Source organism: Xenopus laevis, chromosome 1S (assembly GCF_017654675.1).
Source record: "Xenopus laevis strain J_2021 chromosome 1S, Xenopus_laevis_v10.1, whole genome shotgun sequence".
Classification (NCBI taxonomy): domain Eukaryota; kingdom Metazoa; phylum Chordata; class Amphibia; order Anura; family Pipidae; genus Xenopus; species Xenopus laevis.
This window is the reverse complement of record NC_054372.1, coordinates 37889301-37904267: the sequence shown is the minus strand read 5'-3', so window position 1 is coordinate 37904267 and position 14967 is coordinate 37889301. Positions and strand designations below refer to the sequence as shown.

General features: G+C 38.8%; 1 protein-coding gene across 4 annotated transcripts in view; it reads left to right on the top strand.

The window, feature by feature from the left end:
- Positions 1-14967, top strand: part of galnt7.S (polypeptide N-acetylgalactosaminyltransferase 7 S homeolog) — an 84237-nt gene that overhangs the window by 27888 nt on the left and 41382 nt on the right. For all 4 annotated transcript variants that reach the window (XM_018243206.2, XM_018243207.2, XM_018243205.2 and 1 more), the window contains exon 3: positions 7519-7973. In XM_018243206.2, the coding sequence (XP_018098695.1) occupies positions 7519-7973 (455 nt within the window). The remainder of the gene's footprint in view (positions 1-7518; positions 7974-14967) is intronic.

The following is a 14967-nucleotide window of genomic DNA, read 5'->3' as shown; positions in this document are numbered from 1 at the left end:
AAGTAAAAATGTAAGGGCATTTCCCGGGGGGGGGTTCTACGTAGGGTAGAGAGGTAGGGGTTTTTTTAGTTAATGGTTGAATTCTACTTTAAAGGAAAACTATACCCCCAAAATGAACACTTAAGCAACAGATAGTTCATATCATATTAAGTGGCATATTAAAGAATCTTACCAAACTGGAATATATATTTAAGTAAATTTTGCCCTTTTACATCTCTTGCCTTGAGCCACCATTTCGTGATGGTCTGTGTGCTGTCTCAGAGATCACCTGACCAGAAATACTACAACTCTAACTGTAACAGGAAGAAGTGTGGAAGCAAAAGACACAACTCTGTCTGTTAATTGGCTCATGTGACCTAACATGTATGGTTTGTTGGTATGTTTGTGAGTACAGTGAATCCTACGATCCCAGGGGGCGGCCCTTATTTTTTAAAATGGCAATTTTCTATTTATGATTACCCAATGGCACATACTACTAGAAAAGTATATTATTATGAAAATGGTTTATTTACATGAAGCAGGATTTTACATATGAGCTGTTTTATGCAATATCTTTTTATAGAAACCTACATTGTTTGGGGGGTATAGTTTTCCTTTAAGGAAACCATTTAAACCAAAGTGATCTATTTGTTTAGCAACTTTAGAAGTAACAAAAAGGCAACTCTATACATTTTTAGGGGAAAAGTTTTGATGGCTGGATAATTTTACTGCTAATCATCTGCACTGAAATTATACCATTTAAATGTTATTAATATCGATGAAAGTGGGCTGAAGAGTTCTTAGAGATTTTGTCGAGCATAAAGATGAAGTAGGATTCTGGTCAAATGGCAGACATTGCCATGTAAAGGTAATTGATTCTGTTAAATTATTTATACTGAATTGTGTCATTTCAATTTATTGTTTAAAATTCTTCTTGCTGGATTAATTCGAAATTCAATTAAGATAATTTGAAAAGAAAGGAACAAGTTTAGGGAGTAACTTCTTATATGGAATCCTGTTCTAACATGACACAATTAAAATTTCAGTGACGTGCTAAAGACAAAAGCTCAGACTTTATTCTACTTTGACATTTAGATTGTGAGTCATCATAAGCTGTGTGCTGCTGTCATTATCTATTGCAATACAGTGTGAGTAGGTGAATCTCAGAAGTGCCAAGCAACTGGTACATGGCATTAACAAGGCTGGCTGTCCTGTTTTTTAATAGGGTATCAAAATGATGAGTATACTTCAGAGAGCTGCTACCATCTGGGGATATTTGCACTTTGTTCTCCTTTTCTCACAAGGTACTCTGTTCAATTGCTTGCTGCTTAACTCGACTCAAGCTGTTCAAACATTGCTGTATGATTGCTGAGCAGGGTGTGTCGGCATACTTACTTAATGACCTATCCAAAAACCTCTGCGCTCCACGTAGATCCTCAAAGGGACTGGGGATGTTGTGTGCAATAAAATTCTCTTCTAGTCACAGTTCACGTACCACAAATAGACCCCAACCCATGAACATCTCCTGAAAACAGGCTAGAATACGTTTTTGGGGTCATAACTTATGTGGCGTGTGTCTGCCACTGTAAGGAGATTCGAGGATAATACCCAATTTGCTGTTAAAGGAAAACTATACCCCCAAAATGAATTCTTAAGCAACAGATCGTTTATATCAAATGAAGTGGTATATTAAAGAATCTTACCAAACTGGTATATATATTTAAAGTGATCCTATCATCGGAAAACATGTTTTTCTCAGAACGCATCAGTTAATAGTGCTACTCCAGCAGAATTCTGCACTGAAATCCATTTCTCAAAAGAGCAAACAGATTTTTTTATATTCAATTTTGAAATCTGACATTTTGTCAATTTCCCAGCTGCCCCAGTTCATGTGACTTGTGCCTGCACTTTAGGAGAGAAATGCTTTCTGGCAGGCTCAGGCCCGGATTTGTGGAGAGGCCACCTAGGCCCGGGCCTAGGGCGGCAGGATTTTAGGGGGCGGCAAGCTGCCCAACCACACCCACATTGGTTCAGAAACACTGGGGATGCGCAGGAGATACAATATTTTTTTTAATTTCCTGTGCATCAATCCCCATTGCTCCAGTCCCACTGATGAAAATTTGAGCAAATAAAAAAGAGGGGACAGGGGCGACGAATGGCATCAGGCCTAGGGGTGCCCAATATGTAAATCCAGCCCTGGTCAGGCTGCTGTTTTTCCTTTTCAATGTAACTAAATGTGTCTCAGTGAGACATGGGTTTTTACTATTGAGTGTTGTTCTTAGATCTACCAGGCAGCTGTTATCTTGTGTTAGGGAGCTGCTATCTGGTTACCTTCCCATTGTTCTTTTGTTTGGCTGCTGGTGGGAAAAAGAGAGGGGGGTGATATCACTCCAACTTGCAGTAAAGGGTAGGGACACACTGGGCGATTTGGGGAGATTTAGTCGCCTGGCGACTAATCGCAGCGACTTTTCTCCCCGAATGCTTCCCCTCTCTCTGCGCCTGGCTAAAATGAAAAATCGCCTGCGCTAATCACACGCAGCGATTCGTTTTCCGAAGTCGCCCGAAGTTGCCTCACGAGGAAACTTCGGGCGACTTCGGAAAACGAATCGCCGCGTGTGATTAGCGCAGACGATTTTTCATTTTAGCCAGGCGCAGAGAGAGGGGAAGCATTCGGGGAAGATTGGTCGTGGAAAGTCGCGGCGATTAGTCGCCAGGCGACTAAATCTCCCCAAATCGCCCAGTGTGTCCCCAGCCCTAAAGAGTGATTGAAGTTTATCAGAGCAGAAGTCACATGACTTGGGGCAGCTGGGAAATTGACAATATGTCTAACCCCATGTCAGCTTTCAAAATTGAATATAAAAAAAATCTGTTTGCTCTTTTGAGAAATGGATTTCAGTGCAGAATTCTGCTGGAGCAGCACTATTAAAAATGTTTTTTTCCCATAACAGTATCCCTTTATGTAAATCTTGCCCTTTTACATCTCTTGCCTTGAACCACCATTTATGATGCTCTTTGTGCTGCCTCAGAGATCACGTGACCAGAAATAATACAACTCTAACTGTAACAGGAAGGAGTGTGGAAGCAAAAGACAGAACTAGGTCTGTTCATTGGCTCATGTGACCTAACAAGTATGGTTTGTTTGTGTGCACCATGAATCCTACGATCCCAGGGGACGGCCCTTATTTTTTAAAATTGCAGTTTTCTATTTAGAATTACACAATGACATGTACGACTAAAAAAGTACATTATGGTTGGTGGTTGTAAATGGGACATTCTCTACTTTGAGTAAGGTTCTTAGTGGGGTACCCCAGGGCTCAGTATTGGGCCACTTTTATTTAACTTGTTCATTAATGACTTAGGGGAGGGTGTTGTAAGTAATGTATCAGTGTTTGCAGATGACACAAAATTATCCAGTCCATCCTTGCAACATGATCTTGACAAACTGGCAATCTTGGCAGCTAAGTGGCAAATGAGATTCAATGTTGATAAATGTAAAGTCATGCACCTTGGATGTAAAAATATCCAAGCCACTTATACCCTTAATGGGACTGCACTAGGCAAATCCATTATGGAAAAGGACCTTGGAGTCCTTGTAGATGATAAACTTGGCTGTAGCAAGCAATGCCAGTCGGCAGCATCAAGGGCAAATAAGGTCTTGAGCTGTATTAAAAGGGGCATAGAGTCACTGGAGGGGGGGGGTCATTCTTCCACTGTATAGAGCACTTGTAAGGCCCCATCTAGAATATGCCGTACAGTTTTGGTCTCCATCACTCAAACAGGACACTATTGTATTAGAGAGGGTACAGAGAAGGGCAACTAAGCTGGTAAAAGGTATTGAAAATCTTAGCTATGAGGAAAGACTGGCCAAATTGGGGATGTTCATGCTGGAGAAGAGGCACTTAAGGGGTGATATGATAACTATGTATAAATATATAAGGGGATCATATAATAATCTCTCTAATGCTTTATTTACCAGTAGGTCTTTCCAGCTGACACGAGGTCACCCATTCCGATTACAAGAAAAGAGGTTTCCGCCTAAATATTCGGAAGGGTTTTTTTTACAGTGAGAGCTGTGAAGATGTGGAATTCTCTCCCTGAATCAGTTGTACAGGCTGATACATTAGATAGCTTTAAGAAGGGGTTGGATAGCTTTTTAGCAAGTAAGGGAATACAGGGTTATGGGAAATAGCTCATAGTCCAAGTTGATCCAGGGACTAGTCCGATTGCCATTTTGGAGTCAGGAAGGAATTTTTCCCCCTCTAAGGCAAATTGGAGAGGCTTCAGATGGGTTTTTTGCCTTCCTCTGGATCAACTGGCAGATAGGTAGTTAATAAAGAAAAAAAAAAAAAAGTTGAACTCGATGGACATGTGTCTTTTTTCAACCTTACTTACTATGTTACTATGTTATGAAAATGGTTTATTTACATGAAGCAAGGTTTTACATATGGGCTGTTTCATGCAATATATTTTTATAGAGACCTATTTTGTAGGGGGGTATAGTTTTCCTTTAAATAATAAGGATGTACTACTGTGATGCATATGGTGACCCATGTCTGGTATCCCATAGCAACCAACAAAAGTCAGCATTAATTGGTCTGTTGTTGAAATTTAAATATCAAATTAGTTGATATGCATGCGTCCTGGTTTTAAACGATTGCCTTCTATTATATTAGTGTCCTATCTTTATTTGCTTTAGCTAAGGGGACAGACAAAACAGTTTATCACAAATATACCAAAAGACAAATTCACAGGATTATTCGCTTGTATAATTAAGGCTAATTGCAACCACCTTCATTGACTTGAATGAAAAACGCATTATCGTGCCAAAGTGTGTTCTTCCTTTCTGTTTATGACACTTCAAACATATATTAGTTCTCTTCCAAGTCTGGTTATCAGCAGGTGTTTTTGCTTCAAGAGTCATTACCAGCAGTGCAGAGGAGAAAAAAATGGAAGATCCTGCTTTCAATGTAATCATTATGCATGAGATTTCAGGTCTGGTGTAACTGCAGGACCCTTCACATACTCTGCTTTTTTGATGGACATATGATAATAAAAAAAACAGGATTTCTTAAATATTCTTCTGCCAGTGGTATAAACAAAGGTAAATTTGTGCTATAAGATGCTCCCCGCATTGAGGTTTAAGGCAAGCTAAGCATTCAGCAGCAGTAAATTTCCCATTTGTTACTCACTCATGAATAGCATTGAAATGTTCTTAGCTCTGAGCAGCTCACTATGGAACATAACTTGCTGAGTATCTTTCATGGACCTGTATTTGGTTTTCTGCAGAATATTTGCAAATCCATTTCCACATATGAAAAGACTGTCTTAAAAAGAGATTTATATATCGGTTTCTTTGGAAACTTACATTTGTTTGGAATGTGCACATTATGCAGTGGGTAAGCTTCTCACTATCACCTAGTTTGTAAATTAGATTTTCACCTTTTTATTAAATGCAACACTTGATAAGTTAGAAAAAAAGTAAATTGTAAGTATGTCCTTAAAGAAGAAGGAACGCTACTGAGGCAGTTTATTGCCAATAGATTAACCACAATAGTGTAAGCTGGAATGCTATATTTATTCTGTAGAATGCTTTACCATACCTGAGTAAACAGCTCTAGAAACTCTCTCTGTTTTGGATAGCAGCTGCCATATTAGCTCGGCGTGATATCACTTCCTGCCCGAGTCTCTCCTTGCTCCCTCGTAGCTCTGGGCTCGGATTACAGCATGGGGAGAGGAACAAACTGAGCATGCCCAAGCCCTGTAGGTTTAAGATGAAAACAGGAAGTCTGATACAGAAGCCCATGTGTACACAATAGAAGGAAAGAAATGTGGTGTTTCTTTTGACAGAGGACTCCGAGCAGCACTACTTTAAGGGTGTACTGATGTATTTATATAGACTTTTCTAACAAAGCTTAATTAGTTTAACCTTTCCTTCTCCTTTAACCAGCCATATTTTTGACCCAACCTTGAGCTGAATCAATCCAGATGGTGTTTGTTGTGTTTGACCATTTGAGGTGCTTTGACATTTATACTATTGCTTTCAAATTAAAATGTAAAGGCATTTTTCAGTTTCTGATACCACAGTGTATAATACAGTTATTTAATAGGCTTAAAGGGGCAGTATGCTCTTTTTGTTCAGCATGAATTTATTGAATAGGGCTTGTACTGAACACACTTTTATCCTATTGTTTTGATCACAAAATAGGGCAAACAGGGAAATTGAGGCTACTCCATGTTGAGAGATAAATTAATTAGATTACTGTACTGGTATGCAACCTCCCTTCCTTCATCTATTACTGTGACTGTTTCTTTTAGAAGCCCATCATGCTTTCGGATTAATTAATTATGCTGGTGGATCTAATTCTTTACCCCATAGGACCAAACAATAGGGTAGCTTCCATTTCCCAGTTTACCATACTTTTAAGCTCAAGACAAAATAACAAAAACTGACTTTTCGTGATTACAGCAACAGACAAAAAGTATTGATAGCACAAAGCCTATTCATTGAGCTCAAGACAGGGTTATAATTTCTTTTTTCTAAACAGAACAGCAGTAATCTTATAAATTGTAAGCTTTATGCAGGGCCCTCTCTTGAGCATTTATATTGGGTATTGGTTGTTTTGTATGTAAATCGATATGTCTATTTATTGTTCAGCACTGCATAATATGTTAATAATTATAATCATACTTAGTGACCATATGTTGTGTTATGCAGACAGTCCCTTCGTAGCTTTGTGTCCCAACAACTTCATTTGAAATCGGCAAAATCACCTACCTAATAAACGCCTCAAAAAGCCATCAGACAGCAGCTAGGGAATCCCTATCTATCCCAAAGCAAAGTTTGTTGGTGTTTTTCCTCTTCTGAAGTGGATGTCAGAGGAGCCCAGTGCAGAAAGCAATAGACTCACTTGAATTGATAGCAAGGGCACTAATGTTAGGCACATTCCCCTGGCATAGAGAAGTCAACATCATTCTGTGAATGTGCTTTATTTGCCAGGGGGAATGAGAACCATGCAGCATTCATAACTACAAGTCTTGACCTAAACAAAACTGCCTTTTCTGGAATATATCTTAGCAGACTTGGGTTTCCAAAGGAAATGATTTAGCAAAGCACATCATTCCTAATATTGAGCCCTGCTTGTTTGTGTTATGCTGTTCAATGGCAATGAACTATCAATCTGCTATGCTAGAAATGCAGCACTTATTGTGAGGCTATGGGTTTTATTTTGTTATTTTTCCTGTGGTGATCCAGCTTAATTGGGGGGAAATGCCTTTCTCCGCTACATCTGTCATTACTACCTTAATTTAAAAAAATCTAAATACCATGCCCTATTATGCACAGGCCCCACTTCTTTACAACCTGCAAGTTGGACTTTCCAATATCTGCTTCTCTCTCCTCTACCCATCGATTTCTAATATAGTTTTTTAAGTTGTTATCATATAAAGCTAAGTTTCCCCTTAATTTCTAAAGGCTTAGATACCATAAGCGATGAGATGTGAATTGTATTATAGCTTTACTTAAGATATATTTTCCCACAGGAAGATAACCCCAACCCTCCTCAGCCTGCTATGCCAGACATAGATGCACCAAAAGATGATTTCCACCCAGCGGTGCCATGGCCTCGTGTGGAGGGAATAGAGGTGAACCTTGATTCTATCCGTAAGAAAAACCAGGAGAAGTTGGATCAAGAACATGTGGAGGCAAAGGCTAATAACCAAGAGCATGTCATGGAGAAACAGTATCTTACATTCAAACCTCAGAAACATGTTTATTCTGATCCGGTGCTTCGTCCTGGAGTCCTGGGAAACATGGAACTTAAAGAACCAGAACCTCAAGGCGTTGTGGATGGCCCAGGAGAGGGAGGAAAAGAAATTATGTTGGGACCAGATTACAAGGACGCGATCAAAGCCACCATTAAAGAGTTTGGATTTAACATGGTGGCGAGTGATATGATCTCGTTGGATCGGACAATAAACGACCTGCGTCATGAAGAGTAAGAAACCGTTTTTGTTTTTATAGTTTTGTATGCTACTGTTGTTTTTGTATACGAAGAGTTGCAAAACACCTTAATAATATCATATATGATATGTAGTATCCTTCTTCCTTAGAAAACAGTAGAAGGGCCCAAGGTATCATTTACTGTTATTGCATATTTATAATTTTGAGGTATTTTCGTATTCGTTATTTTAAAATAGCCAGAGTTATTTATATATATTATTATTGATGTATTTAACTTTTAGCATGCTCAGGAGCATTGTCAGAGGGAAATGTGTTCTCCTTTAATTACTTTCCTTACCCAGAATCAGTACTGGTATTTGGGTGGGGTGCTGTCTCTGTGAATATTGTATACTCATGTATGATAACTAAAGATGCTAATTATTGTGGAAGTGTTAAATACAATATTTTCCATCCTTCTTTTTCTATTCAATCAGCATTTTCTCAGCAACTAAAATGCTAGCTAACTATATCAGCAATTTTACATACCCCAAATTGAGAACACTATCATTTATACTTTTCTAACAATGCATTCTCTTAAATTATACCTGTCATGTGTCATCATTGGATTAGTGATGAGACAATCACTGCCCATTTTAAAAATGCATCTCACATGCATTTATGTGTTATGTGTTCATGTATTATTTGCCACTCGAGGAGACCATCTCCCACTAGTGCTTTTGGAGGTTATACAGGCTAATGGCACTAGGGCTGCCTTGGGCTGGGTTAAATGCTACTGTTGTAGAACATCATCAAGCTGTGTGCAGGTCCCATGAATCATATTAGCATGTGATCAATCTCCCTTTCACATGTTTAGTCTATTATTGTGGTTTTGTATTGTACTGTATGAAGAAGTGTGGTTTTGCAAACTTGCCTATATATATCGAAGTTAGAGCTACAGCATTGCTTGCTGCTCTGCAACTATTATAATGCCATTAAAGTGTTCTTATTTTGCCTGCACGCAATAGAGAGAATGCAAAGCTAAAGCACGCTGTATGCCTATCTACAGTTGTGTTCAGAATAATAGCAGTCTCACGTCACTAACCTGATCAATCACTGTTTTTGGTAGAAATTATATTCTGTGTAATTGATCAATAATTGAGGCTTATTCAAAATAATAGCTTGTTTCAAATAATAGCAGTGTGGCAATCAATTAATGAGGTCATTCATTCTGCGAAAAAAGCACGTGCCAATAACGGCCTTATTTAAGGAAGGAATGCAGCAAATGTTGTGCATGCTGGTTATAGTGCATTTCTCTCTGAAAATGGGTAATTCCAGACATTGTTCAGAAGAACAGAGTATTTTGATTAAACAGTTGATTGGAGAGGGGAAAACATTATTTTATTATTATTAACATGTATTTTTAGAGCACCAACATATTGCGCAGCGCTGAAAACTTATAGAGAAGTGCAGAAAATAATAGGCTGCTCAGCTAAAATGATATCAAATGTTTTAAAATGGCAACCAAAACCTGAAAGACATGGAAAACGACCATTCAAATGTATAGAAGATTAGCCAAAATGACTCGGCCAAGATTCCGTCAATGATCAGCTCCAGGAAAATCAAAGAAGGTCTTAAGTTACCTGAGAGTACTGTTACAATTAGAAGACACTTATGTGAAGCCAAACTATCGGCAAGAAGCCCTGCAAAACCACATTGTTGAAAAAAAGACGTGCTGAAGAGGTTACAGTTTGCCAAACACGAACATGATGACTGGCCTAATGAAAAAAGGTGCAATATTTTGTGCACTGAGGAAAGCAAGGTTGTTCTGTTTGGGTCTAGGGGCCACAGACAGTTTGTCAGACGACCTTCTGAATTCAAACCACAGTACAGTGTGAAGACCGTGAAACATGGTGGCACATGCATCATGATATGGGGATGTTTCTCATACTATGGTGTTGGGCATATTTATCACATACCAGGGATCATGGATCAGTTTCAATGCATCAAAATACTTGAAGAGGTCATGTTGCCTTATGCCAAGAGGACATGCCCTTGAAATAAGTGTTTCAACAAGACGATCCCAAACACACAAGTACACGTCCAGACCAACAAGATTAACGTTAAGGAGTGGCCAGCACAATCCCGGACCTTAATCCAATAGAGAACTTGTGGGGTGACACAAAAATGCTGTTTCTGAGGCAAAACCAAGAAATGCAGAATTGTAGAATAAACCGTTGCCAGAAGTTGGTCAACTCCATGCAACACAGATGTGCAGCATTTCTCAGAAACACTGGTTATACAACTAAATATTAGTTCTTTGATTCAAAGTTTTGATTTGGAAACTAATGTGCAGTGTTCCGAAAACATTTGCGTTTATGGAAATAGAAGCAATTCTAATGATTTTGAGCTTTTCAATTTTTTAAACTCACTGCTATTATTGTGAACAAAACCGTATCTATCTTATAGTACAAATGCAAACACGGTGAGATCATCCTATGCACCCAATATCTTATAATCTCATGACTATTTAAGAAGCATTGTATCATTTTAATAGACTACAAACTGGCCACTTGTATGTATATGGGTACAGTATAGTAAGTTACATTGGAGAACTGCAACAGTCTGTGCTTACTTAACCCCCTGATGCTTTACATAAGGAATGTAGGCAGCTTGCGCTCTTATACATCTAAGCTCCTAGTTAGCACAGCAGGCACTAAAAGGCCTTTAATTCATAGGGTATCTTCTGATCTGTCTGTATGACCAAATAAATGTCACAGCCTTACACTTTACTGACATTTCATATCAATACTTTATCTGTATCAACTACAACAGTTGGGATATATTGCCCTTTCACGTGTTTATTAAGGTTGATGCATGTTGCTGATGTTCTTCAGATGTTAAATGCTTGTGGAAAAATCCCCAGAATAACATTAATGTGACTTGAAGCACGTGTTTTACCCAGATAAGTGGCTATTCTCATGTTTTTCAAGTTCTGGCCCCAGCTAATTGACGCTATGCCAGCAAATCCTGCTGAGAAGATTAACCGCTTTTGAAAGTCTTCAATTTCTGCACCAAATTCATGTTTTGTGTATTTCTATTGTGAGTTTGGCAAGTCCAGAGAATGCAAGGACAGAATTTCCTCTTTCGTGTAGTCTGAGACAGCGACTCCTTTTTACTTTTCTCATCCGGCTCCTAAGGGAAAGCTTAGGAATGCAATCGGACTGCTTTCCTCCAAAGCAAAGGCTTCTCCTTGTTTCTCTAAATGTTACTGGAGACTTGAATTATTGCTAATTCTCAGTTTGAGTGAACTCTGCTTTTCCTCAGTGCTGGATTATGGCAATCGGCTTCAAACTGTGGCTCACCTGAACTGAATATTCATTAATAATAATAGTGCAGTGCTGGTGTCCTGTGGTTAAGATCACTCTTATGACAGTCATAGAAAAAAGATTTTGTTTTAGCTAAAGTCTTTAACCCTTTAGCTGCCAGACAATTTGGCCGATTTGGTACTTTTATTGCCAGAACATTTTTAAACATTTTGTACTCTTTCACTTTAAGGGCCTTTCCTGGGGGGGGGGGGTCTTTTAATTTACCCAGGAAAACAATATATTCCTTTTTTTTTTTCAGGACAACCTGAACTTTCAAAATATGCTAGAGTTTTGGTGTAATTCCACTTCTGTAAAAAAAAAAATGCAGGCTGCCAAGTGTCTTATAAAATGAAAAAAATCATGTTTCACATAGCACAATCACATATATAGAAATATAATTAATTTCATGTATGAGAACACAGCAGATTTTAAAAGTTCTATGTCTCCTGAATGTGCCAATACCAAATGTAAATTTTTTTATGGAGATCAAAATCTCTAAACAGTACATTACCAAATTTCCAAATTTCCAAAGCACCGCTCCACAAAATGACATACTTCTGATTTCAAGGCCAAACACTCCACTAACAGTAGGTTTACCCTAGAAAACTACGCATTATTAGAAAGAGCAGAATCTGGCAAATCAAAAATGGGTATATATATATATATATATATATATATATATATATATCTATGTACTCCAAACTACCAAGTGACAATTATTTCCTAAAGTTATAATTTTTCATAGAAATTGGTGAATTTTTTGAAAAATGCCATTGAAGCTTCCAATGTACAGCATCATATCTCCTACACATCATTAGGTACCAATAAAAACACAGTAAAACACCCTTAATATGATTGCCTGGAGTCCACTGAACAGTTTGATGCCAAATATGTATAGGTTTACCTAAGTATGTGGCATATAGGGGCCCCAAAATATAGGCACCCCATTCGAGCTATCCATTCTGTAATTCCAGATACTGCAAAATCACACATAAATTTTGGTAGAAAATTGGTAGAAAAAAGTACGTTCACCCCAGAAAACCATATATTTTCGGAGAGTACACATTCCTCTGAATCCAAATTGGGTATGCATGTCTTTCTACTCCAAAGCACCAAGCCGCAAACCTTTCCTAAATTTGGCGATTTTGGTGACATTTCCAAAAAGCACCTCAAAACTTCCACCCTGCAGCATCTTATCTCCCACATACTATTGAGTATCAAGATAAATCACCCTAAAAATGAAAGCCTGGGGTCCTCTGAACAGTTTGATGCCCAATGTACATACAGTAGGTTTATCGAAGTACATGGCATGTAAAGACCCGAAAATCTACCTTGTGCTTACTTATTTGATGGTTTAACTGTTTTTCTTTAAGCATCCCAGTGAGAGTTCGCTAAATTGCTGACTTTTTAAAACTGTTACTGTCTGATACTTTTGTCAGTCTCTCCTGAACTTTACTTTGCTCTCTTATAGCCAAAGTGACAATTGATACATTTGTGGCTGGGATTTCTGAGCAATATATTAATTAATGTGTCCGACAATGTGGAGAAAATATTTTATTCACCAAAATTGTCAATAATACATGCCTGTGTGTGCACTTTGTTAGTAATAATTGAGTTTGTTACATCCGGCTGCTTGAATGGTGAATGGTATAGCTCAGAATAATGGGTGAAAGTAATATAGCAGGAGAGGGCAGGTGGGAGCAGTAGTCTAATTGGATAGGCTGGGGAGTTGGGTAAGTGGAAGAACAATTTCAATGGGTTATATTATTTGAGTTTGTCTTTAACCATTGAAGTGGAACCAGGTACTTGTTTCACAAACCACATGAATTGAATTGATTATCTTCTACATAGATATTTAATATTCTAGTCAATCATGTTTTGGCTTAGAAGATTGCCTGGAACAGCTCGGCCGTAGAGTTTGTGCTTTGAGCAGGAATATGATGAGTTGTTTAATTATATCACTACAATAATTGCAAGTCTGATAACGCTTAATGAAATAAGCTGCCAGTAATTACTCTTGATATTAGAGTTCTTGGCAACTAAGCATTTGGGTCTTCCTTACTTTCATAGACTTGCAAACTAATGGGAGTTTCATTTTTAATGTGCAGGGAAAGATGATAAACTTAAATGCTGCCCGAGATCCATTCTATTTGGAACTTGACAATAAAGTCATCACATTATGTTTATTATTACCGTCCCATATGCTTTTGAGTTATAATTATACAGTGCACAGATGGGCTGTTTCAATGCAAGATAGAATAAATCCCATTTGGAATACATGTCAGAAACCCATTCCTTGCCTAGTAGAGTTGGTTTGGCCTTTCCAGAGCCTTTTTGTTCTATTTAAAAAAAAGTTGATGTCCATGAAAACCTGCCCCAATCGGGGATGACATCCATGCATCCAGGGCAGTATGCCCATTATACATATACAGCTTTTAGAATTTAGGATCTGCACACAGGACAGAAGCAGCAGAATTAATTCTGAGGTGTTCAGAGACACTGTCTGCTCAAATCCAGCTAAATGCAGTTAAATTGATTGGGAGGCTTTTCATAATGACCCAAAACATACAGCCAAAGCAACCCAGGAATTTATTAAAGCAAAGAAGTGGAATATTCTTGAATGGCCAAGTCGGTCACCTTATCTGAACCCAATTGAACATGCATTTCACTTGTTGAAGACTAAACTTCAGACAAAAAGCCCCACAAACAAACAGCAACCCACTGAATTAAAGCTAAAAGTCTGCCGTTCAACTGCATCTGAGTTGTTTCATTTAAAATTCATTGTGGTAATGTACAGAACCAAAATTAGAAACAAAAGTTGTCTGTCCAGTATTTGTATGGTGGCCCAATGAGCCTATCCAATATCTGTGTACTATGGATATTGGTGGGTTTGTCCATTGGATTGCAATCTCTGTAGTGATGTGCGGGCCGACACGAGGCCCGCGGGTCAGACGGGTTCGGGCCGACCCCTGGACGAAATGCGCGGGAGGGTGCGGGTCGAGCTCTTCTCCTGCTCTCCCCCCTGCGACTTAGTACTTCTGGCACCGGAATTTATACACTTCCGCCTGCCCTGCCCTGCCCCTTTTGTGACGTCGGGGCGGGCGTGGGTCTATAAATAAAGGAGAGGCCCGTGTCGAGTGCGTGTAGGGAGTGGCCGGGTTAGGTTCGGGTGCGGGTCGAGAAATTCTCGACCCGCACATCACTAAATCTCTGCTAGTCTATGGTGCTAATTGCTAACCTATGACGAAGGGAAGAGGAGCTTCACTTTCTGCTGATCCGATCATTCCACAGCTGTCTGCCCGAACAAACTGAGCTACAGAAAAGTATGTTTTAAAGAGAACATACCACATGTGTGTGTTTAAACAGCAAATGGCCAACACACAGCATCCTTCTGGGTTGGTAAAGGACACTGTACACAATAAGCTTGCAAGGCTATACATTGGACAGTGTGGGGAATGCAGTTCTGAAATATTAGTGTTCACTTTAGTTCTGTTTTTAGTAGAGCTTAAGTTGCCTTTCTATTTAAAGGATGAGGAAAGCTATCAAGGCAGTTTATTACCAAAAGATTAGCTACCACAGTGCAAGCTAGAACACCATTTTTATTCTTTAGAATGCTTTTCCATACCTAAGTAAACAGCTGTAGACACTGTCTCTGTTTGTTTAGTATAGCAGCTGCCATATTAG